The 25,049-nt window shown below is 47.0% G+C and overlaps 1 protein-coding gene and 1 long non-coding RNA gene across 3 annotated transcripts in view; one reads left to right on the top strand and one right to left on the bottom strand.

The window, feature by feature from the left end:
- Nucleotides 1-717: 717 nt before the first annotated feature.
- LOC309542189 overlaps nucleotides 718-25,049 on the bottom strand; it is a 40,178-nt gene continuing 15,846 nt past the window's right edge. The window contains exons 3-4 of the long non-coding RNA XR_014224136.1: nucleotides 2,864-3,001; nucleotides 718-1,072 (exon numbers count right to left, since the gene is read on the bottom strand). This is a non-coding gene — a long non-coding RNA (uncharacterized lncRNA). The remainder of the gene's footprint in view (nucleotides 1,073-2,863; nucleotides 3,002-25,049) is intronic.
- The window catches only part of NTN4 (netrin 4), a 42,917-nt gene continuing 33,672 nt past the window's right edge, over nucleotides 15,805-25,049 (top strand). For both annotated transcript variants that reach the window (XM_082240775.1, XM_082240774.1), the window contains exon 1: nucleotides 15,805-16,277. In XM_082240775.1, the coding sequence (XP_082096901.1) occupies nucleotides 15,842-16,277 (436 nt within the window). In that variant the 5' untranslated portion in view covers nucleotides 15,805-15,841. The remainder of the gene's footprint in view (nucleotides 16,278-25,049) is intronic.

Genomic DNA, 25,049 nt, shown 5'->3' with positions numbered 1-25,049 from the left:
CCAGCATCTTACAGGCCACACAACATGACTTTGGGGATCAAATTTTTTGCAGACCTGGTTGCAATGCAATAGAATAGTAAGTGGCCTACATATAATCCCCTCCATCAGAGGCCTACAGACAGAGAACTTGAGTTTGTCCTGCCAAAAGTGGAATGTGGCAGAGTCCAGAGGAGAGGATGGAGGAAGGCAGCTGCCTGCACTGAATATTTGGAAAGCGGAAGGTATAGTGTGGATCCCTGAACCCATCTGTCTGTGTTTCTATGGAGCCAGGGTTGATGGAGGTGGAGAGGGCCCCTTCGGTGGGCAGATTCCCAGGACCTCCCTTCCTAAACACCAGGTGGATTGCCTTGCTCTTTGAATCTATAATGCACATTCCAAGTGACCCATTTATAAACGTGTCAATCAGGATAACTTTCTTGGCTCAGCCAAATGTAGACACTTTCACATGGAAATAATGCCACAGCCATAATGTGTTATTTGTGCTGAAACTGGATTACACAAGCAGGGCACTCTGCCTGGCCTGATATTATTATATCAATAGGACATTCCTTTTCCTTCCAAAGCTTAAGATCTGTCAAGAAGCCTAACAACAGAGTTGCCAGCAGGCAGTCTGAGTGAAACTCTGATGGGTTTTATTGGAAAGGGCTGCAAATTGTGATTGGCCTGTTATACTAAAGTATCAGAGGAGCCACTCAGCCAAAAAAACAACCCTCACAATTCAAAACAACCCTCCGTAGCCTCAGAGATTTATTGTTCCATATGCCACTGTTTAAAAACAGCATCACATGGCTAGACATTCGTATCAGACTCCCTCTGAAAACAGTATAAAGGCTTCTGCTGATTTCAGTGAGCTGCCAATTAAAAATGTAAATGGTCTTTCCAATGGTCTCTTTGAAGAGCAGCTGTTTAGATTTCCATTTAAAGCTGACACTTGGCATCACTGCTCTCAGGGAGTCTATTAGCTGCAGCAGAACAACGGCAATAGCCAGGGATGAACTTGTGCTAGCCTTGTGGATCCCTCCTGCATATGTGGGTTATAGTGCCAGGGGTCAGGGGGGAAATCCAGAAGGTACTGAGGAAAAAGGAAAACACACATACTAATCTGCTGGAGCAACTTATTCATTGGCCACGACATCTGGTTTTAATCATCTCTGGAGTGGAGGATGGGAGTAAAACACCCCTAAGCAGTATGCAGCTAATTCCCAATATTCTGGCATTCCTCATCCAAGTCAGTCAATCACAGTGCAGCCCTGTGCATGTTTAAAGGTAAAGGGACCCCTGACCATTAGGTCCAGTCATGACTGACTCTGGGGTTGCGGTGCTCATCTCACTTTACTGGCCGAGGGAGCCGGCGTACAGCTTCCGGGTCACGTGGCCAGCATGACTAAGCTGCTTCTGGCGAACCAGAGCAGCGCACGGAAACGCGGTTTACCTTTCCGCCGGAGCGGTACCTATTTATCTACTTGCACTTTGACATGCTTTCAAACTGCTAGGTTGGCAGGAGCAGGGACCAAGAAACAGGAGCTTGCCCTGTCGTGGGGATTCGAACTGCCGACCTTCTGATCGGCAAGCCCTAGGCTCTGTGGTTTAACCCACAGCGCCACCCGCGTCCCCTGTGCATGTTTACCTTGATATAAATCAATCCGATTTCTTACCACTACATTCAAAACAGTTCACACACAAAATTAATTCATCTATAATACACTCTTATCCATATATAAAACGCCCCTACAAAAGACCGTTCAAAACATGTTCATGATAAATATCTAATAATTCTACATAAAAATAAATAATTGATTATTCTTTGCTGACAGAGGGAAAGCAAAGGCACCCTCTGGCCTACAAAGTGTTAGCTTTTACACTTCTGCAAAAAGAGGCGGGTACAGTCCTCAGTCCCATTTGGTCAGGGCTGTCTTACTCATAGGTGCTAGGGGTGTGGGCACCTAGGCGCTGGGCTCTCAGGGGCGCCAGGCTGAGAGTCCGGGGCCTGAGAGCTGAGTCCGGGGAAGAGCCTGCCCGTCGGTTGGAGTGCCGCAACAGGCTCTTCTGCTGCGGGCGGCTCTGTGCCACGAGTTTGGGGGCGACCGAGCCAGTGAGACGCTGAGGCGCCGCATATGCTTAAGACAGCCCTGCATTTAGTGCTGCAAGAAGAGGGTGAGGCAGCCTCTGGTCTAGATGTTAAATGGCAAAACCTCTGTGCTGGTGGCCATGGTTACTTTCCTGTGTGTACCATTTAATGAGAAGTAAGATTTATCCTGTGACTGAGTCTATATACATACTAACCCATTTTTAGCACAAAGATGTAGTTTTTCTCAATCTAAAACTGTTCATGCTCCTTTCAACATGTTCCTTTCAACATGCTGCTTTCAATCTAGATTGATTCTAGATATTGCTGTCCACAGAGGTGGTGTGGCTACTTGCTGCAAGTTTGAAACCTCCCTTTGATTAGGCCATCCACACATTTTCCTACATGCACATGCCCCAGGTGAATGAAGTAGGAAATGACGCTTGCAGTCTTGGTGTACCCATCCGCATTGTCACTGGGCAGATGTGGATACACACACACACACACACACACACACACCTCATTGCTGGGCTGCCTACTTGTTTTCAAATAGGCACACTGTGCGGTAATGCAGAATTGATCTGCAGTGAGCTTTTATTTTGGGAATAAAACCAGTTTTCTCAAGAAACACTTTTCAGGGGCAAAAGATATGAGCTGATTTATTGATGATAAGCAAACTATTGCTATGATTAAGTATCCAGAAACACCCACACTTTTGTTTGGCACTTGGGTGATACAGAAAGAATGTTAGTAAACAAATGACTCCACAACCCGCTTCCATTGTCTTTTGAAGATTACATTCTACTACGGCAATCCCAGGGTGAAGACAGTGGTCCTGACTGATGGCTCATTCACACAATCGCTGCAAGATCAGCTCCTGATTCAGCATGTCACTGCAAACCCATCATTTTTCCTCTCCCCCTCTGCAATAGCATGCTGAATGAAAATAAAAATTAGTAGTTTGCACACAAAAAGTGGAAAGGTCTTTGTAACATAAAAATTAGTTCAATTTAAGGCTGTAGCATGCATTTACACTGCCTATCAACTTGTGTATATCAGATATACAGAATGTAAGTTGGGATTTATTTATATTTACAAAAGCATAGAAAAAGTATGTGCAGTTGTGGGGAAGGAATCAGTTTAACAACTTTCTCGTCGTGAACATTCTGGCATAATTGACCAAGTGAATATATGAACTTCATTCTTGATTAAAGAACATGCAATGAATAGAAGGATCATCAAGGTGTTATTTCCATCTATATTTGCTATATTCAAGATAGGATTGCACAATGACAGTTTTCTAGCGACATAAGCAAAGGATGAAATATTTTCATTTGTAGAAGCACTAAGAACATCACACTTAAATACCCATTTAAGAATGGATGTTGTCTCTTCACTTTAAAGATGTAAAACAGTCTCTAAATTATGGGATTAACTGGAATGATCCTCTGAGCTGCTTGATCCCAAACTGTCTACTGTGGGAATCCTTATCCATCCATCCCCCCCCCCGGTCGCCATTTGGTTTCATACTATATGCAGGTATAGGATATTAAGTTAAATGAACAGTAGTATATGTATTCAAAAATTATTATTTGATTCGAAGAAATAAGGCCCTAGAAAGCAAGAAAACTTAAGACTGTGTGTGTCTGTGTGTTGTTGTTTTTTAATGAATCGTCTGAAATTTAAATAGGCTTATACTTTTAAAGGATTGTAATCTCGATTGTAGGCAAAATCCTTAAAAACATTATTAAGAGATGAGATCATCAAACATCTGGAGTTACATGAACTCAATACAGAATTGTCACCAGGATTTCAAATGGGATAAATTTAGCCTGAGAAAACTAGTGGAATACTTAGGGTGAAGGCAGGGTGAAGAGATGGAGCTTGACATTTTTTTGGGGGGGGGGAATTAGGCCTGCTTCAGGCAGATTAGCTCTGCATTTGTATATCATGTCTAGAAAAACATGAGCACATAGGACAAACACACGTGTGTTTTGCATTTTCACATGCAGTGGGAGCCACCTCCCAGTTTCTCAAATTAAGTTCAAATGACATTAACGTTTAGCTCAATCGTTGTGTGGTCTAAAAAGAATCTTGAGTGGTAAAAAAGAGCTGCAACTCAGTGATGGCTTGTTTAGCTGCCCACTATTGCGCTGCCCTTCTCTGGTTCCTGTTTTGGAACAAGTCGTATGGCATGGGTCCAAGACCTCAGCAATCAAATCCCAGGGCTTTTTGCACCTTAGGTGCTGTGGTTCGTGTGACTAGGACATTGCAAAAAACGAGCATGCATGAGCAGCACCAGTTTCACAATAGGCTTATTTTGGAAATGCTCAAATTCCCATGGAGTTCACTGGGGTTTAGACATATATGGGATTAGTTAATGGAGTTGTTTAAAAAAGAGAGAGAATTCAAAAGGAACCTGTAGATCAGACTGTTGCAGAAGTATGTATTCCATCTTTCATGATACTGTCGCAGCAGCTGGAAAAAGATGCTGAAACACATAAACTCCAAATGACGTTATGATGAATAACTATTCCCTAACATATATTCACTTCTGTGCATTCTTGAGGGACAAAGATTAAAGCAGCTCAGTTGATTAGTGTGTGGTGCAGATAAAACCAAGGCTGCAGGTTCGATCCCTGTATAGGACAGATGCATATTCCTGCCTTGCAGGGGGCTGGACTAGATGATCCTCAGGGTCCCTTTGATTCTATGATTCTATGAAAGATGAAGGAGCACTTGGAACTGCAGAAGAGAATGTTTGCATAGACCAGCGCTAAGAAGATAAACCAGGCATGGCAATGAGAACTTTTGTCCTCAGACATGCTTTACAGAACTGGGTTTACGAGTGAGGGCAAAATACAGAACACAATCATATGTATCTCTGAGTACTACCCCTTCTGCCCTCTGATTGACCTTCTAACTATCACCGTGGCACTATTCACAAGAGCTGACTTTGGAATACATGAAAACGCAGTATAATTGTTACACATTCCTAAGTAGCTAAATTTATTTGACTCTTGGATTCATGCCTTAGAGCACGAAGTAAAACATGTAATAATTGCTCTAAAAAGAACGGTTTGACATGCTTTAGTGTCTGCCTTGTTATTTAATTGTTTTGTATTCATTTGAGATAATTTCTCCCGCACAGCCTTTTTAACAGTTTGATGAAAGAGGAAAAAACCCAAAGGACATGGAAGGGGTAAAGAGGGTGAGTCGGATAAAAGCGTACACTATGCAGGCTAATGGAAAAAGAAACAGGGTTCAGTGAAAAATGGGGCAAATGCAACCAAAAACGCACTGGAAATAAACAGAGCTGGGGAGGAAGATATAAAAAAGGACAGTGCTAATTATGAGAGAATGGATGAATTAGAGTCACAGAAAATGAAGTTAATTAGAACTAAATATTTACTGTGAACTAAAGAAATATAACAGCATGGGACTGCACCAACTAACACCTTCTCTGATGCCATAGGTACTGACTAGCTGTCCCCCCCTGGCTATATAGCACAAATGTCTGCAGGGTGGGGGCTCTGCAACTCAGCTTCCCATTGAAGTATTTTACTGTCACTGTAAATAAAGCTCAGGGGATGCAAATGTGCTGAGTAGGAAGATTATACTTTTGACAACCTTTTTCTAATAACTAAGTTCAAGAAATGTGGAAATAAATTAGCACATAAAAGAGAGTAATTGTCAGACAAATCCTGAAAGCTCCATAAATCACTGTTGTTGCACCCCACCCCAGTGCTGAAGAATCAAAACCAAATCACTCCAGGGTAACTGTTCCAGCTGCCCCCTAGGTTATATCGTATCCTTACCCCACTAGCAAAATTGGCAAGGAACCAAGTAAGCTGTAGCCATAAGCGTCAGCAAAGGAATTCTTAGCATTCTTCACTTAAAGTGTACATGCCAATATAAATTCTTTGTTTTGAGGAACAGCTTAAAATTACCAAATGACTATTTTGGTTAGCAAACTATATGCATTGGGTAATGAATAACAGAAGGTGTCTGTTAGGAGCAACAGTAGTAACATATTGTTTGCACATTTAAACCTAAAATGGCAGTACCAACTTGACATATCCCACCCCCCAAATGATACATGTTTTCAAGCAAAAGCCCCTAATACATGTACCTATTATGTACCTATTCCAGTTATCACAAAGATCAACAATTGTTCAATAAAAGTAGTCTTTAAGTCTAGAATAATGCAGTGTTCCAGGCTTTATGTATGTTTATAATTTTAATCAGTGTTTCGTTTGAATCCCTGCATTTTGTTTTAATTTATTTAACAAAATGTATATTTTGTGGTGAGGTTGCTAAGTGGTTTGTAAGAAATATTAAAATTATCAGTAAAACATTTTAAAACAATTAAATTTAACAGCGAAAGAGATTAAAACATGTCAATGGGTCTGGATAGGTTCGCCTAAGCAAAAACGTTTTAAGCAAGCGAAAAGAGTACAGCAAAGGCCTGATGTCACTAGCAGGGGTGCCAACTTGAATAAAATATTGAGGGGGCCCAGGTAAGCCCCGTCCTGCATAACTGAACACATGACACAGTGCGCACACACCATTTTAATGGGAATGCCTATCAACTTTGTGGGGGCCTGGCCCCATCAAATATTTTAATGTGGGAGCTGAAGCCCCCACAGGCCCTAGGAATTGGCTCCTATGGTCACTAGTTAGGGAGTTCCAAGATGTATTTGCTGCCATATTAAAAGATCGATTTCTTACAACAGCAGAACAAGCATGTAGTACTCATAATTGTGCCAGTTCCGTATATCAAAGTGATTGAGTTGGCCAATATGCTGTAAGGCACATATATTTTTAAGAGAATTGTTTAAGACCTGTGAAAAATTGTAACTTAACAATATATGCTACCTGAAATCCTAAATGTTTCATGATTCACACCTCCCTGAGGATAAGAAAACACATATCACTTTCTTTCAGGATGCAACCCTGAAAGAAAAAGACTGTTCTATGTATCATATTTTTCTCTCCATAAGACACACTTTTTTCCCCCTAAAAAGGGGAAATGTCTGTGCGTCTTATGGAGCGAATGTGTGGTCCCTGGAACCACATCTTACTCCACTAGTGAATCTTGTTCATTTCTCAGGGATACAAAGTTTGTGTTATCATCATCATAAACCTTTTTGATCATGATTAGCAGTTATTCCGATTATTTTAAGTACAGTTCGAAACATCTTTGACTATACAAGTTTGTTGTGGAGATAAATCTGAAAGCACAAACACTTTGATTTTGTTCATTCATTCGTATGTTTCCAAATATATCTAAGAAGGAAATATTTAGGTGCAACAATATCATATTGTTGGACAATGGCACTACTCTGAGTATGACTAAAGTTGTGCATCACCTAGTTTAATTTTTTTTAACAGGACCCTTTGCAGTTTGTAAAAGCAACAACAAAAGCATTGATGAAAAGGGCTTGGTAGATTTCAGAGGAATGAATTCACTGAATATAGCACCATTCATAGACACTTAAACGAGAGGTAAGCAGTACATATGACAAGAATGGCCCCCCTCCTTTGAACCATGGCCCAAGGTGACTGCCTCATCCCACCCCCACCCCCCACCATGTGGCTCAAAAGTATCCCATCCTTGTTGCCAGTGAAATATATTAAGAGGCCATACAGAGGACATATAACAACAGTTTTCAAAATCTAAAATAGTTTATGGAGGGAACAAACCATGCAGCAGTTTGCTGCTTGCAATGTGGAACTGAAAACTAAATTGACTCTGAGGTTGCTAGTATGGAAAGCCAAGAGGGACCTTGTGGTGAGTTCATTCCAGGGTAATTTGGGATCAGCCTCTTACTCCTGTCCCCAAACAGTACGAGTCTAGAAGTCTGACTGCAATTCAAACTGATATGATAATAGACACCTATCACCTGACTATTATACTAATCATCTTTACTGAAGCTGAAAATCTGTCCAACTGCAATCAAATGTCAAGTAAGGCATTTAGGGCCAGGGTGTTTTTCTATCCCCCCCCCATTATTACTTCTGTTAGAGTAATTTTGTATTATTTTTTGCACTAGAAAGCAAGGCGTCCATTGTATAGCAGATCACTTAGTATCAGAATGAGTTTCAAGTTCAGAGAGTAAAATAATCAAGACATTGGCAGAAACAAACTAAAAACACATGACTCTACTTCAAGTAGCCAAAAGAATCTGAATAACTGAACCCTGTGCAAAGACATCTTGTTAAACAATAACAAGAATGCGGCATACCTATACAAATACCAATATATAAAAAGTGATCTTTGATCAGACTTGTAGTTAAAAAATAAACCTTATTGTTCTCATTTTTCAAATTCTTCTCAAAAATATGCTTACAATTCAAATCAACTTAAATGGGAAAGCAAATAAGGTATCATAGCCAAACAGTTGCTTCTAAAATTAGGGCAGGATGCACTTCTAAGCACCACCAATTTAAATGGCAGAGCAGCCAGGCAATCCTATTGTTCCTCCATCAACACAATACAGGTGGAATATGGTGCAAAAAAACAGAACAAAGCAACCCTTCCAGCCAGATCCCCAGCATGGCAACATCGCCAATCACAGAACGGCATGCCAATGATATCTGCACATCAGCCTGGCACAGAAGGAGTCAATCTACACATGATGAAAGGGAAAAGCCCTCATAATATCAACCTACCTGACCCCATCCCAACCACATGCACACAGACACATTCTACCAAGCAGGAGCCACTGAGATACCAGTAACAAAAAAGCAACCATTAAGCATGCACTGCCATAAGAACACACTGTCATGCCTGTTCTGTGACACGAAATTGTGGTGAAGTAGCAGTACGTCTTGCCATCACCACATCCTCAGTTAGTCATCCAGCAGAACCTTTCTGTGTGGTTCAGGGCCCGCTTCAGCTAAGAGCCTTCAGAAGCATACCATGACATGGTTTGCAATAATGAATTGAGTGTTACAGAATCATAAATATGGAGGACAATTTTCTACTGTGATGTGGGACCAGTCCTCATTAAGGATTCTTATCCTAACGAATCCTAATTGCAGTGTGGCACCATTCGCAAACGGGTGCAGTAAGGGGCCTACTGAGAAAATTGTTCCAAATGATTCAAGCAAGCAAGTTTAATCATACACTTTGGGGAAGCAATATATATAACCATCACAGTGAGCATTCCCAAGTAATTATTCTTAACAAAATAAATAAAAGTCTGCAGAACTCATGGGAAAGCACATCAGGGGTCAGCATTACATTGTCCTAGATTTATTAATTTTTTCTATTGTATGGTTATGTAAGAAACCTCAAACCACCTAATTTGAAGACTTTAAAATGGCATTCAAAAAATGCTGTAAAATAATTATTAACCAGAGGACCAACAAGATCTAGCGTATTTAGCATATGCTAGCATAAAGCAAAAAGAATGTTGCTTGCTGAAGTTTTGTTTCTGAATGATGCTACTCTGGGTATATAGAATACTTTCATTAAGGTAAATAAGGATCCATATTATTAATAAATGTTGGAAATATGCCAATATTCACCCAAGCCCTCTTATCATATAGGTTTCCATGAATTTGGACTAATAAAATATAAGGGTTAGATCCTTAGAGCTTACTGAAGACAACAGAAAAACGTCAAGCAACTTCAGTCACAAAGTGCATTTCTCTATAAGCAGTAAATAAATAGTGGAGAAAATATAGCTTTATTTATGGAGATGATGCACTTTCTGACCCTAGTTTTATTCTCTTAAATGAAAGCTTTATTAATACACGCAGTAAAAGATAGTTCTAATTTCGGCAATGGAGAAGGGACCAGTGATTATGGCTAATCTGTCGAATTGTACACTGATTCAAGGTCAGTTTAAAATACTTCTCATTCTTTCCTGAATTAGTCAGCCTGAAGAATGAAGCATGTTTCTGAGAAGGCAAATACACAAGCAGAGCATGTTATTAGTTATTTGCATGGAAACTGGTGTGGGAAAGTGGAAAATTGACCCTTGGAAAGCAAGGGAGTCAAAGGTGTGCTAGAGGAAGATAAGGAGATTGCAGAGAAGATGAATTAATTCTTTGCATCTGTCTTTACAATGGAAAATGTACGGCAGATTGCTATGTCTGAACTAACTTTTGTAATAAGGGAGTCTGGGGAACTGCGGCAAATAGTGGTGATGAAAGATGAAGTTCTAGGTCTAACAGACAAAACAAAAACCGACAAATCTCCCACTCCAGATGGCATCCATGCAACAGAAATTGCTGATCTCACAAAAATATATAACTTGTCCCTAAGAGCAGCCTCCACACCTGAGGCCTGGAAAGTGGCCAATGTAAAACCAATTTTAAGACAGGGATCCAGGAAATTACAGTGTGGTTAAATTAATGTCTGTTCTGGGAAAACTGGTGGAAAATATGGCTAAAGATAAAATAACCAAGCAGAGAGAAGAACAAGCCTTGGCTTCTGTAAGGGTAAGTCCTGTCTCACTAACCTCTTCGAGTTCTTTGAGGGTCTCAGCAAACATATAGAGGTGACCCCATTGATATTGGCTAGGAGTGCCTATTTCCAGCTATGACTGGTTTGCTAGTTACAACCCTTTTTAGCCACAGGACTCTATACTCTGGTAACTCGACAATTAGATTATTGCAATGCACTCTACCTGGGGCTACCCTTGAAGACAACTCAGAAATTTCAACTGGTCCACAATGCAGTGGATAGAACTCATATAGCCCTCTTCTAAAACAGCTTGTTTCTGGGCCCAATTCAAGGTGCTCATTTAAAGCCCTGAACAATGTAGGCTCCAAATATCTGAAAGACTGCCTCATTCCCTACAGCAGTGTTTCCCAACCGGTGTTCCGCGGCACACTACTGTGCCGTGAGACATTGGCTGGTGTGCCGTGGGAGGGAAGCGGGCGAGTCGGGCGGTGAGAGGCGGCGGCGGCGAGGATCCGCGTCGAGCCGGGGGCGGCTCTGTGGTGGTGGTGCCGAGCGGCGGGGCAGCGCGTGCAAAAGGGAGGAGCGCGAGACAGCAGAGGAGGAGGAGGCCGGCATGTCCGGGCAGCAGCAGCAACAACAGCAGCAGCAACTCCCGGCGACGGCTCCTCAAGCCCCGCCGCCGCCCCCTCCTCCGCCCGCTATCGCCGCCACCACCACAACAGCCGCCGCCGCCTCAGTTGCCGCCGTCCCTCAGTCCCTCGCTCTGCTGCCTCCTCCCACCCCCAAAGCTTGGAGGTTCCCCGGCAAGGGGGAGGGAAAAAACTTTCACTTTCGTGCGTCCCTCCCGGCGTGACGCTGCACGCTGACGTCACGGGGCTGTGGTGTGCCGCGAGATTTTTTTCAGTAAACAGGTGTGCCGTTGCCCAAAAAAGTTTGGGAAACACTGCCCTACAGACCCACCCAGGTGTTAACATCAGCAGAGGGCGCCCTCTTGGCCGTTCCACCTCCCTCAGAGGTGGTCTGGGAGAGGGAATTCTCTGTGGCAGCACCTAAGTTGTGGAATTAACCCTCCACAAAGGTGCATCTGTCTTCTTCACAATACAGCTTTTGCCAAATGCTGGAGATGCACCTCTTTAACCTGGCCTTTGACACCTGAAATGTGTGCATATCTCACTGTGTACTTTTGGGGCTACCCTACACCTGTGATTGTAATTGCTTTCAATTTTCAATTGTTGTAAGCTGCCCTGGGGTCTGTTGGTGAAAGACAAGTACGGTAATAAAACAACAACAACAATGCACTAAAGCTACTTTGCACCTTATTTAGCACCTTGAAACAAGTGCTAGAGCTCCAAACTGAAACACAGAAAGGTGACCTGTGTCTGCACACTAACTTTCATTTCTGGATCTTGATGTTCAAGCTAGATATCACATTTGGGTGTGTTTTGCATATTCCACAATGTGTGTGTGTGTGTGTGTGTGTGTGTGTGTGTGTGTGTAAAGAAAGATTGACATCAAGATCTGCTGCTCTGGGTGGACAATTCCCCCAAACTGAGCTGTGAAACTGGCTATGGGGAAAATGAAACTGGCTATGAGAAAAATAATCCTGGCTATGAGAAAAATGGTCTAGAGGGAATTTGCATGGCAGGGGAAGTGCCCCTCTATCTTATCAGTTCTTCCCTCCATATCCCTCCTTCATATTATCACATGAATTTAAGATTACATGTAATTTTGCCCTCTCAGTGATGAACCACAAAAGCCAAATGCATTTCTTTCCCCATGCTCTGAATAAGCATAGATGCAGGGACTAGAGGAAAATCTCTTGACTGTAGAATGAAAATTTGTTAAATATATCATTTATTCATTTAACAATTTAAATCTTGCCATGCCTGTGCTCATTGTATAAATCACTGAAAGAAGAATGGTATTTTATGTCCATTTTTTCAAGCACTCCAAATTTTAGCAAAATTAACAATTGTTGTATTATTTTAGACACATGCCCCTGCCCATTGTGTCTATTAAGAGCTGACTTCATTAGCATGGGCCACTTTTTATATTTTGTCACTATTAAAATACCTCCCAAAACCTAATCACTATGATAAAAAACAACCACAATCCTATGCCTCTATCTCCTATGAGAGCTATGCCCTTTCATAATAGTATCATCCATTTTTTAAATAATAATTTAGCATTAGTTCTATCTTGTTTGATTATATTAAATTAACTAGAAAAAGAGCTAATATTATTATTTCTGCATATCTTATTTTCATTGCACACTTTCATAATAAGAGAAAGTATTTTTTCTTCTATCATTTTCTCTAAACATCCAGGCATGTAAATATGTGTCTATGTCTAGACAGGAACTTTCTGCCGCAGAACCACATATCTAATCTCCTCTTTGCTAGCTACTGTTTTTGACAGTCTCAGCCATGAATGGTTGACTGTCACATCCTTAAGAAGCCTAGTTCTATCTATCACATAAACTGAGCAAACTGATGCTGCTAATAACCTCAATTTCAGCCTAATGTCAAGGTGAATGGTAGTCACTCATAGATGCATATTAGTTTGTATCCAGCTTCATATTTGAGAGCTTTTATTTTAGCACCATACAGTATGCATCACAAGGTGTGAGAAGTGACTACTAGTGACACTATCATTTGGGTTTCAGTGTCGTATTTTTCGAAAGAAAGTTACTGAAAGGTCATATATTTTTCTGGCAGAGCAGCAGAAGAAGCCAAAAAATGAGATGTTATATTATTTCTGAAAAAATGAGATGTTATAATTATTTCACTTGATAAAGATAGGGATGATAAGGGTCAACACACATAAAATTGCTTCCCATAGTAGCTGTCTCTGTGTGTATTTATGCAACAGCTCACTGTGAATTGATGTTTCCCATACTGCTGCAAACTTTGCTGGTATGCTTTTATAGATGTGCAGATCTTCTTCTGATCCATGTAGGAAACTGCTGGACACCAGTGGCTACTATAGGGGCTTTTTCAAGCCCTTAGCTTCATGTTACAGGGAACCAGGCAGAGGGCCTTCTCGGTAGTGGCGCCCACCCTGTGAAACGCCCTCCCATCAGATGTCAAGGAAATAAACAGCTATCCTAATTTTAAAAGATATCTGTTTAGTGAAGTTTTTAATATTCAATGCTGTATTGTTTTTAACACTCAATTGGGAGCTGCCCAGAGTGGCTGGGGAAACTCAGCCAGATGGGCGGGGTATAAATAAATAAATTATTATTATTATTATTATTATTATTATTATTATTATTATTATTATTATAGCTTCTCTCTCTCTCTCTCTCTCTCTCTCTCTCTCTCTCTCACACACACACACACACACACACACTGCTTTTCTACATTAAAGTAGCTTACAGATTTCTACAAATTATGTATTAAGGAGGAGAAATATAAGCCAGGTGACTGGGAAGAGGTGGACTATGGCCTAGCAAAACTATTACATAGTAGTAAGTGTTTAGTGGTAGGATGACTGTCCAAAACAACAAATGAAGGCAGTAGACACATGTATTCATTTCACTTTATGCACTTGCAGCAGGGATGTGGGTTTTGTGGGATAACCAGCCTCATATAACCAACATACTTAAGTATAATTAACACACGAAGGGGTTAAGACCATATAGTAGTAAACTGTCCTAATAGGCTTAGCTTGGTCACTCTCCCTCACTTTAGAAGGAAGGTAATCAAACCTTTTATACCTCAAAGTGCAAGTAGATAAATAGGTACCGCTCTGGCGGGAAGGTAAACAGTGTTTCCGTGCACTGCTCTGGTTCGCCAGACATGCTAGCCACATGACCCAGAAGCTGTACACCGGCTCCCTCGGCCAATAAAGCAAATGAGCGCTGCAACTCCAGTCGACCACGACTGGACCTAATAGTCAGGGGTCCCTTTACCTTTACCTACCAGAGAAGCTCTGACAGTGAAGAAGTTTTAAATTGGTTGCTGCAGCTAAGACCACATGGCTCTTCTAAGCCATTTTTGTGTTTCTATACCAATCATTTAGGAACTTTCACCACTATAACTGAGCCAAGTTTTACTGCCTGTGTTTTCTGACTGCTGTATGGAAAAACGCATGAATCTGACCTTTGGAGAGTTTGTAAGTACAATAACCATTTTTAACTTCACAAACATGTGATATTTTTCTATGCTGGGAGAAGAGGGTAACTTTGGAATGGCATATTTTAGGGTACTTGCCCCTACCCTGAATCTTGGCACCCAGGAATTCTTTTTATATGCCTATTTTTTCCCTTGCCACCAACAGCTTTCTCAGCAGGTGAAAGAAATGTATTCTACCAGTTGTTACAGGGTAGATACCTTGGTACATGTTGTGTATCTTCAAATTCTGTGATTTCAGATATCTGAGAGATGAGCACAGTGCTTTTTCTAGAAAATTAGGTCCGGGTACTCACCATGAAGTTGTTAGAGCAAGTGCCACACTTTCTAAGAACAACAAAAAGAGGTGCACTGGTACTGCATACCCCTGAGTACCCCCTGGGGGGAAAGCACTGGAGATAAGAGGAGAGATGCTGGGACTGAGGGGGTGAAATGGCCAAAGATAAAAGTTGTAACAGTTAATTGGATGATTTTGAAATACTCTTGTAGCAGGATTTGGTGGGGGAGGAGAGATAGAAAGAGGTACAGTGGAAGGAGAAAGGACAACAGATCAGAGGAGTTTGTCAGGTGGACCATCTGGAACATGGATGAGGGGTGTGGTTCTCTGGTGTGTAGTCGGTATTACCAGTATCTATGGCAAGTGGTGTGCTACCAGAGACAGAGTTTGGAAAGGGAGAGAGGAGGGCAACCCAGGTGGAAATGTGTGGGGACGGGGGGGTGGGACAAGAATGCCTTCAGGGAAGAGGGCGGCAGTGCCACCCACTTGATTTGGGGACAAGGAAGGTCAGTCACCCGGGCCGGGGTGTGGGGGAGCTGAAGCGGGAAGAGAATGCTGAGCGGGGGGGGGGGGGGGCTGGGAAGCAGCGAGGCGGGAGAGACTGCCTGATCCTCCTTCTTCTCCCGAGCTGTCTCCGTCTGTCAGGCTGAGGCACCTTCGCGTGGCGCGAGGGAGCAGCGGCAAAAAGTCAATGGTTTTGAGGAATGCTGCGAGATGGGATGGCTGGCGGCGCGCGCGGGGGGGGGGGGGCGCCGCCGCCAGGTTGTTGCTCCTTTCCCCTCCCTGAGGAAGACGAGGGTGGCTGTGGTTCTTGCCAGCTAGAGAGGGAGGCTGAAGGGCGGCGAGGTGGGGGGCACGAAGGGGCGGGCCGCCGCCTCTCCCTCAGGGGTGGGGTGGGGTGGGGAGGGGAGCAGCCCGGCCCTTCCTTCTTCTGCCGCTGCAGTACTATGACCCGCCGCCGCCGCCGCCGCCACTCCCCTCGCAGGGCTGTCACCGGGGACAAGGAGACAAGCCGGGAGCGGCGGGAGAGCAGGGCCGGCGCCTCTCCCCAATGCACCTGGCCGCAGCTCCCGGGCTTGGCGGAGGAGGCGAGCGGCGTTGAGAGGGACTCGGCAGCGCGGCTCCTGGGCGACGGCAAGGCGCGCGAGAGATGCCCGCGGCAGGACGCGCAGCTCGGCTCGGCTCCAAAGGTCCTCCGGCTGGAGCAGCAGCAGCAGCAGCCCCGCGGGAGCTGGCGGCGATGGAGCCTCGCGGCTGCCCTTAGGGGCCGGGAGATGCAAGGCGCAGCGCCGGGCAGCCTTCGAGCCTGGACTCCATGCGCGTCCGCCATGGGGAGCCCGCTCTGGCACCTGGTGCTGCTAGGCGCCTCTGCCCTGGCTGCAGGTTGGTCTCTCTCTCTCTCTCGTGCGGGGCGCGCGCGCCATCGCTCGCGTGCATGTGAAGCCTTTTCGCTCGCATCCTTTTTCTCTTCTCCAGTGATTATGATTAGCAGGCCTGCAGGTGGTAGAATAGGATTTGTTCTGAAGACAAAAGTTAACGTGCAAGTTAAAGCCTGGAGTTGCTTCTCTCCCTCCCTCCCTCCCTCCCTCCCCCCCCCTCTCTCACACACACACTTCGCTCGCCTCGAACAAAGCTGCAGGGTTGGAACGCCTGTCAGTAACCCAAGAAGCGCCTCTTGTTGCCTGCGAGAGAGAAACAGGGCTCCTAGTCTTAACTCGGATCAGGAGCGCTTGTCTCCTCACCTCCCCTTTCAAATGCCTCCAAGGTAAATGAGATAACATTCGCTTTTCAAACAGTTGGTGGCTCTTCCTTAACTTCAGAAGAAAGTGTTAAAAAGTCAAGAGCGGTGCAAGAGAGGCTGAAAGCCAGACTGGTTCATCCCACGAGCTAATTAACACATATTGCACACACACACACACACCCCAAATCCCGAACATTTTCAGCGCTTGGCTCAGAAAGCGTCATCTTGAGGAATAGAAATTTAAAAACAAAAAAACATAGAGCTATCCTAAAAAGCAATTATAGGCTTTGTATTTTTCCTTCCAGATTAGGGGGAAAAATGGTGCAATGGGGATTTGTCTTATACATCTAACACAAGTCAGTACAAGCTATAATAAATAAAAGTTGGTATCTATTATAAACGATTTCCCATTTTGTTTGGTAAATCAGCTGCTCAAGGATTCAAGGCGAATGTACCAGTAGGTAGCATGGTTTGTGGATGCGGATGTGAACCTGTTCCCTGATGGTCTTGTGAATAAAAATGGTCTTGAATTCAAAGCATCCATGGGCATTGCTGGGGTGGGTGCGTGCATGGGGGGGGGTAAGCTGCCCCCCATCAAGTAAATTAAAAAAAACCCTAAGTGATGAATTCTGTTGCAGATAACTTGGTTCTGCTACCCCTAAAATAAAGCCTGCCCCCCCCCCCCAAATAAATCCTGGCTACACCCATGAAACCATCTATGAACAACTTGTGCTTTTGCACCCATATCTAGTCACAGAAGTTAAATGCCACTGGTTTGCCCCTAGAAATCATGTGAATTGTTTCTTAACAGTTTCAAAAATGAGACAAAGTTAAGAAAGCAACTTTTGTGCAGCCACATTGCTTTGATCTATTTCCCCCCTATCAGAACTAGACAGCACAAGGACCAGATAACATGCTGCAGAGGAAAACAATGCACCAGCATTTCCACCTGCAGTTTATTTCGCTATCATTTATTGGCATCTCACTCTGAGGGCAAAGCTGAACACATACATTCTTTCTGAACTGATTGCTACTATTGTTTATGTAATGTGTGTGTGGGGGGGGAGCTCACAGATTCTACAAAGAGATAAACACCTGGACTGGACTGATCCTCGCAAGGAAATGTCATCCTATGGTGTCTGCATCACTGTCCTTCTGACAAAAATCGGCACATTCCCTAATGTGAATGGGCCTAGAGCAAGGAGAAGATGAGATAAAAAGCTGAAAGGCAACATTCATTCACACTTCTATGGCAGGAATGGGTGCTGATTGGCCTTAGGATAACCTACCCTGGTTTTAAATAGGTGGGACTGCCTTTTTCACTATTTGAATTTTTTTTTACTTAGATCTATTAACCACCAAATAATCTAGTTTCAGCTATTGTCAATGTAGAGAGAGAGTTCACTTCCAGAGACCGAAAGGATAGGGATAGTGTGCATTACATGATATTTCTGTTATCTAGTAAAACATTCATAGAAGCCAGTGATGAGGAGATATGCCTATTTCATAGGTGTTTCTTTAGCCTGAAATGCCTGATTATGCATATTATTAAAGTAACGTCTACAGTCAAGTATTTTATTTCTGAATTTGTTATATTTTAATTTGAGTGTCATACCATCAATTTGTAAAATGGATAATGAGAAATAAAGGAGGCAAGTATATTTTGGCTGAAAAATGCTGCAGCAGGAAACATATGTGTCAGAGCTGCTACCAGGTCCCAGCTCACATAGGACCACGCCACACAGCGTCCACTTTAAAAGAGTCTTTATTGAGTTACAGGTTTCATTTCCGAACTGCAGCGTGCAGCTCTACACCTTCTGCTCTAGGTCGGCGAAGACCCGTCTGAGTCCCCGCCTCTTGCACACCAGCTTAATACCCTAGCCTTGCTCCACCTCCTTCGCCTCTCCCTACGTCTCTGGGTCCTTCTGCCCCCCTGGGCCTCCTCCCTTCTACTCTCCTCTGACGCTGACCCCCCTGATCCTTCTGCCTCCTTGCGGCGGGCTTTAGGACCTGGCTCACTCTCCGGGCTGCTTACTGCTCCAGCTTCCGCTGCATTTGAACTTGGCGCGCGCGCCCAACTCTCTACTTTCCTCTTAACCGTTGCCTCGCTCTCTGAGGAGGGCGTGACCACCCCTGACTCGTGCCCTCCCTCCTGCTGACAGCCTCCGGAACCCGATGCCTGGCTACCTTCCTCCCTGCTGCTCTCAGTCTTGAGCGTGGGTCCCGACTTCCAGCTGCTGCTCTCTGAATCTCCTCTGTTCCCTTCCTCCTGGGGTGTCCCCCCGGATCCCCCCCTTGCTCTGTTCACTGGGGCTCCCTTTTGGGAGTCCTCTGACTCACTGCTTAGGCTTGGAGATCTCGGGTCGTCATCATCACTCATTCTCCCTTCGGCTTCCTCCCCCTCGCTCTCTGTTTCCACCCTTCTCTGCGTCTCTGCTTCTGAACCCCTGACATCCATCCCCCCCTCGAAGCCCCCCCTTCCCCCCTCCCCGCTGTCAGGTGTGGGTGCTGGGCGCTCCATCATCATGGGAGGGAATGCTGGATACAGGTCGCTCCCCGTGGGTGGCCGCCAACTGAAGACCTCCGAGTCTTCCCCCTCGCGGTCGTCGACGTTGACTTGTTGCTCTTCCATCTCTGTACCGCCGTGCTCGAACCCGAGGTCCTCCCCGAACACGTCCATGTCAGTCTCTGCGTCGGTCGCTCGACCTGGCATCTCCAGCCACTTCCTGCGCCATCGCTCCTCTGGTCGATCGTCCCACCAATACGAGTTGCCTGATGCCGAACCTGCCGGTGAACCTTCTGGGGAACGGGTGCTCCGTGCGGGTTCCCCTTCTGAGTCGAATCCATGGAACGTGCTGGAAGAAAGTGTGGGTGTGAACAACCAGTCGTCGAAGAAGCTCGCTGGCATGGGTTTGTGTGGGAAGAGGGCATGAAACTCGTCCTTGAGCAGGGGTTCCTCCAAAGCGTAGTCTGGTACCCAGCTATTGGCGCTGGCCCGGGTGCCCTCTCTGGCTAAGAGGTATTCGACTCCCTCTTCCCCCCATCTGGAGTCCAAAATCTCCGTGACCTCGTTGATGTGGTCCTGGTGCTTCACCTCCCGCGTCTCCGTCCGTTCCCGGAGCGGACTTGGCGCCGTCCCTGGCTCCTGGAACCTGTGAGGTGCTTTGTAGGGAGTGAGCACCGACCTGTGGAACACCGGATGCATTCTGGAACCCTCCGGCAGCGCCAGTCGGAAGGCTACCGGGTTGATCTGCGCTTCGACTTGGTACGGACCGATCTGCTTGTGCCCCAACTTCTTCTTGGCAAGCGACCTGGTCGGCACTGCGTGGGCTGCCAACCAGACCCAGTCTCCCACTTGGATCACTTCGCCAACCCGCCTGTGCTTGTCAGCTTGCACCTTGTAGGCGTGCTTAGCTAGCTCCAGCTGCCGTCTGAGTTGATCGTGGACCGCCTGCAGCTCTGACGCGAACGCGTCCGCCGTCTGTGGTTCTCCTTCCCCCACTCTCTCCAGTCCCGGGAAGGTTCTGGGATTCCTCCCATTGTTGGCAAAGAACGGCGTCACTCCTGTGGACACGTGCTTCGTGTTGTTGTAAGCGAACTCGGCTAGCGGCAGGTAATCCACCCACGTCGCAGGCTGTTGATTGGCATAGCATCTCAGGTACTGCTGCATGATGGCATTGACCCTCTCTGCTTGCCCGTTGGTCTGCGGGTGTCTTGCTGATGCCAGATTGACCTTGACATTTAGAAAACCCATCAGCTTCTGCCAGAAAGACGAGATGAACTGGCGTCCGCGGTCGGACAGGATAGACCGTGGCAGGCCATGCACTTTGAACACGTGATCTATGAACAGTTTGGCGGTTTGTTCCGCCGTGGCCACCTTCGCACACGGAATGAAATGTGCCATCTTGGTGAACAAGTCCACCACCACTAGCACAGCTGTCTTGCCTCTCGAGCTGGGTAAATCCGTCACAAAGTCCAGGGCCACCCTCTCCCACGGTTCAAACGGTGTTTGCAGCGGTTCTAACAGTCCCGCCGGTGGTCTGTGTACCGGCTTGGCCCTCTGGCAGGTGTCGCACCTCGCGACGTAGTCCGCGACCTCTCCTCTCAGCCTGGGCCACCAGAAGTCTCTCGCGACTAATTCCATCGTTTTCTCTGTGCCAAAGTGACCGGCCGTGGGTGCGTCGTGCAACTGTTGCAGTACCTTGGCGCGAAGGTCGTCTCCTGGTACATAGACAGCCCCTTTGCGTAGGAGCAAGCCGTCCCGCACCTGGAACTCGTCCGTGGTAGCCGTGCCTCTGAGCAGTTCCGCCATCTTGTCTTGCGCGAATGAGTCGTCCCGCAATGCACGTCGCACCGCATCCAGGTCTACTGTAGCTGAGGCACACGCCCACGCCGTCGGTGCGAAGATGTGCATGGCCGCCGCTGGCGTCACCTCTTCTAGGTATTGCGGTTTTCGGGACAGTGCATCCGCCATGATGTTGGTGTCGCCTGGGACGTACTCTATTCGGAAATTGAAGTCAGCAAAGAACTCCGCCCAACGTATCTGCCTCTGGTTCAGGAACTGAGCCGTGCGCCAGTGCTCCAGATTCTTGTGGTCCGTGCAGACCTGCACCGTGTGCTTGGCGCCGATTAGGAAGTGCCTCCACGCCTTGAAAGCTGCATGAATGGCCAGCAACTCCCTGTCCCAGATGGTGTAGTTCTGCTCCGACTTGCTGAGCTTTCTGGAGTAGAACGCTCCCGGCCGCCACACCCCCTGCGGGTCTCGCTGCAGCAGGACAGCTCCCACGGCTCTGTCTGACGCGTCTGTCTCTACCCTCAACGGCTTACTGGGGTCGATATGCAGCAGTTGCTTCTCCGATGCGAAGAGATGCTTGAGCGCTTGAAAGGACTGTTCCGCCTGCTCCGTCCAGATGAATTTCTTTTTTTTGGAGCTGAGCGTGTCCGTAATTGCTGCCGTCTGCATCGCGAACCCCTTGATAAACTTGCGATAGAAGTTGGCGAAGCCGACAAACCGCTGGACCTCCTTCCGGTTGCGCGGGCTTTTCCAATCCAATACCGCACGAACCTTGGTGCTGTCCATGGCTATCCCCTTGTCCGACAACTTGTATCCCAGGAAATCCACCTCCGTCGTGTCGAACTGGCACTTCTCCAGCTTGGCGTACAGTCTATGTTGTTGCAACCTGCTGAGCACCTCCCTCACGTCTCGGTCGTGAGCTTGCTGCGAGTCAGAGAAAATCAGGATGTCATCCAGGAAGCAGACGCATGTCTTGTAGAGGAGTCCCTCCAACACGTGATGCATAAAAGCTTGAAAACAGTGAGAGCCATTTTGTAATCCAAAGGGCATAACTCTGTATTCGTAGGTGCCCAGCGGTGTGAACATGGCCGTCTTCCACTCATCGCCCTCCCGCATGCGGATGAGATTGTACGCCCCTCGCAGGTCCAACTTGGTGAACACGCGTCCCTTGCGCACCGTCGCGAGGAGGTCGTCAATCCTGGGCATGGGGTAATCAGACGGTTTGGTCATCTGGTTCAAAAGGCGGTAGTCCACAACTAGTCTTTTTTGGGGCGTGTCTTTCTTTTTCACGAAGAAAACGGGACTGCCCCCCACTGCCTTGGACTCTCTGATGAAGCCACGCTCCAGATTATGCTCGATGAACTGTTTGAGTTCCTGCATTTCATCTTCAGACATGGAGTATAGCCGCCCCTTCGGCAGCGTCGCCCCCGGTAGGAGGTCAATCCTGCAGTCATATGGCCGGTGAGGGGGTAGCTTGTCCGCCTCCTTCTCGCAGAAGACCTCCAAAAAGCTCGCGTATTTGTGGGGGACCGCTTGCAACGTTCCCAACTGCAGTTGTGATTCCTCCTCCTCTCCCTCCCGTCGGGGCAGGATGCAGTGTTCTGCGCAATAAGAGGAGCCGAAGATCAGTTGTCTCTGGTACCAAGCCAGTGTCGGACTGTGCCTGTCCAGCCAACTCATGCCCAACACAATGGGCGTGTCCGACAGTTGGGTGACATTAAAACTGATGACTTCCCTGTGGTTGCCAAGGCGCATCACCATCGGTGGCGTCTGCTTCACCACCTGCCCCCCTAGCAACTCTCTGCCATCCACTGTGACGACTTGCAGGGGCAGAGTGGCAGGCAATAGCTGTATAGCGTGCTGCTCCACAAAGCTCTGCGCTATAAAGTCTGCGTTGCTTCCAGAATCCACAGAAAGCGGCACTTCGATAGTGACGCCGTCGGGTAGCTGGAGAGATGCTGTGAGCTGCACTACTGGTTTGGGTGGGAGGGGATCCGTGGGTTGCAAGATTGCTGGGGACTGCTTCACAGATGCGTCTGGCTGGGCCCCAGTGCCTCCGTCTCCAGCCAGACATCGTCGTTTCCCTGCTGTGGTTCTCCTTGCTGCGTTGCTGCAGTCACCATTGCTGAGGCTGCAGTGTGCTTGTGGAGCCTCCGGGGACACTCCTTCGCCAAATGGCCTGGATCCTCGCAGATGTAACACTTCCTGTTCCCTCTAGGAGGCTTCGCTTTCACTGCTGCCGGTGCTAGGGCTCTGGCTGCTGACTGAGCCCTTGCACCTCCAACCTCCATCGGTTCCCCTCCCCCTCCTGGCGGAGGTGTGGATTGCGCACGCGCTGCTTCCCTCGGAACGAAAGAGAAACTTCTCGCTGCTTCGCGCCCTCCACGTCCTTCATCTCTGCACCATGGACGTTCTTCCAGCCTCACCCCCACAGTCAGCGCCCTTTGGACCACCTCCTGCGTGCTTCGGGGCCTCTCCCCCCTTGCAATTTCATCCTTAACCGCAGAACTTAGACCCTCCCAGAAGAGGTCTCTGACAGGGGGCGAATCCCGATCCCATTCTAAAGCACTGACCAGCGCAAAAAATCGGGCGTGATACTGCCGGACGCTCGCCCTCCCTTGTTTTAGTCCATGAATCTCCCGTCTGGCAAGATCCACATCAATAGTAGACAAAAAACACGCATCCATCGCTTTGATAAAGGCATCTGCATTCTGAAGCGCCGGATCTTTATCCCTCCACAAATTGCGCAGCCAGGCTTTGGCATCCCCATGCAAATGGGACAATATGAACCCCACCTTCTCTTCCTCATCTCTAAAGTCTTTTGCCAGCAGTTGCAGTGCGCACATTACGTCTGCTCTAAAATTAGGGTACTGTTGCAAAGTCCCATCGAAGTGAGCCACAAGCCCTCCTGCTCTCCGTGCCAATCCCACGCCCTCCGGTCTGGGTCCCGGTTGCCCTTGCTTAACAAGCATTTCAAACCTGGCGTGTAGGTCTCTGTAGGCGGCTGTAGTCTCCTCCTCCCGTTTCTTGGAAGCCAATACCTCTGAGGACAACTGGGTCACTGCCTCTTGCAGCGCGGAGATCCTCTGTTCTTCCGTCATCTTGCTAACCTTTGTGAGCTCGCTTACAGACACCCCTCTTCCTCCCCTAGCGGCTTCTGCTCCCGCTGCGAGGTTTCAGGTTTCTGAAGCTTTGAGGAGACGGGTCTTACTGTCAGAGCTGCTACCAGGTCCCAGCTCACATAGGACCACGCCACACAGCGTCCACTTTAAAAGAGTCTTTATTGAGTTACAGGTTTCATTTCCGAACTGCAGCGTGCAGCTCTACACCTTCTGCTCTAGGTCGGCGAAGACCCGTCTGAGTCCCCGCCTCTTGCACACCAGCTTAATACCCTAGCCTTGCTCCACCTCCTTCGCCTCTCCCTACGTCTCTGGGTCCTTCTGCCCCCCTGGGCCTCCTCCCTTCTACTCTCCTCTGACGCTGACCCCCCTGATCCTTCTGCCTCCTTGCGGCGGGCTTTAGGACCTGGCTCACTCTCCGGGCTGCTTACTGCTCCAGCTTCCGCTGCATTTGAACTTGGCGCGCGCGCCCAACTCTCTACTTTCCTCTTAACCGTTGCCTCGCTCTCTGAGGAGGGCGTGACCACCCCTGACTCGTGCCCTCCCTCCTGCTGACAGCCTCCGGAACCCGATGCCTGGCTACCTTCCTCCCTGCTGCTCTCAGTCTTGAGCGTGGGTCCCGACTTCCAGCTGCTGCTCTCTGAATCTCCTCTGTTCCCTTCCTCCTGGGGTGTCCCCCCGGATCCCCCCCTTGCTCTGTTCACTGGGGCTCCCTTTTGGGAGTCCTCTGACTCACTGCTTAGGCTTGGAGATCTCGGGTCGTCATCATCACTCATTCTCCCTTCGGCTTCCTCCCCCTCGCTCTCTGTTTCCACCCTTCTCTGCGTCTCTGCTTCTGAACCCCTGACAATATGTTTTAGCTCTGAATGTTTTACAGGTGAGTCATGCCGTACCTTGTATGCTCTTGTCCATTACTACAGATTTTTGTTCAGTGGCATGTGTACTAACATTGGCTGGGAGGTAGTGTGCAGTTAACTATAAATATTAAGAGAAAGAGAGGC

This window comes from Podarcis vaucheri (genome assembly GCF_965113315.1).
Source record: "Podarcis vaucheri genome assembly, chromosome: 10".
NCBI classification, from domain to species: Eukaryota; Metazoa; Chordata; class Lepidosauria; order Squamata; family Lacertidae; genus Podarcis; species Podarcis vaucheri.
Note: the sequence above shows the minus strand (reverse complement) of the source record. Positions and strands in the feature narration are given on the sequence as shown.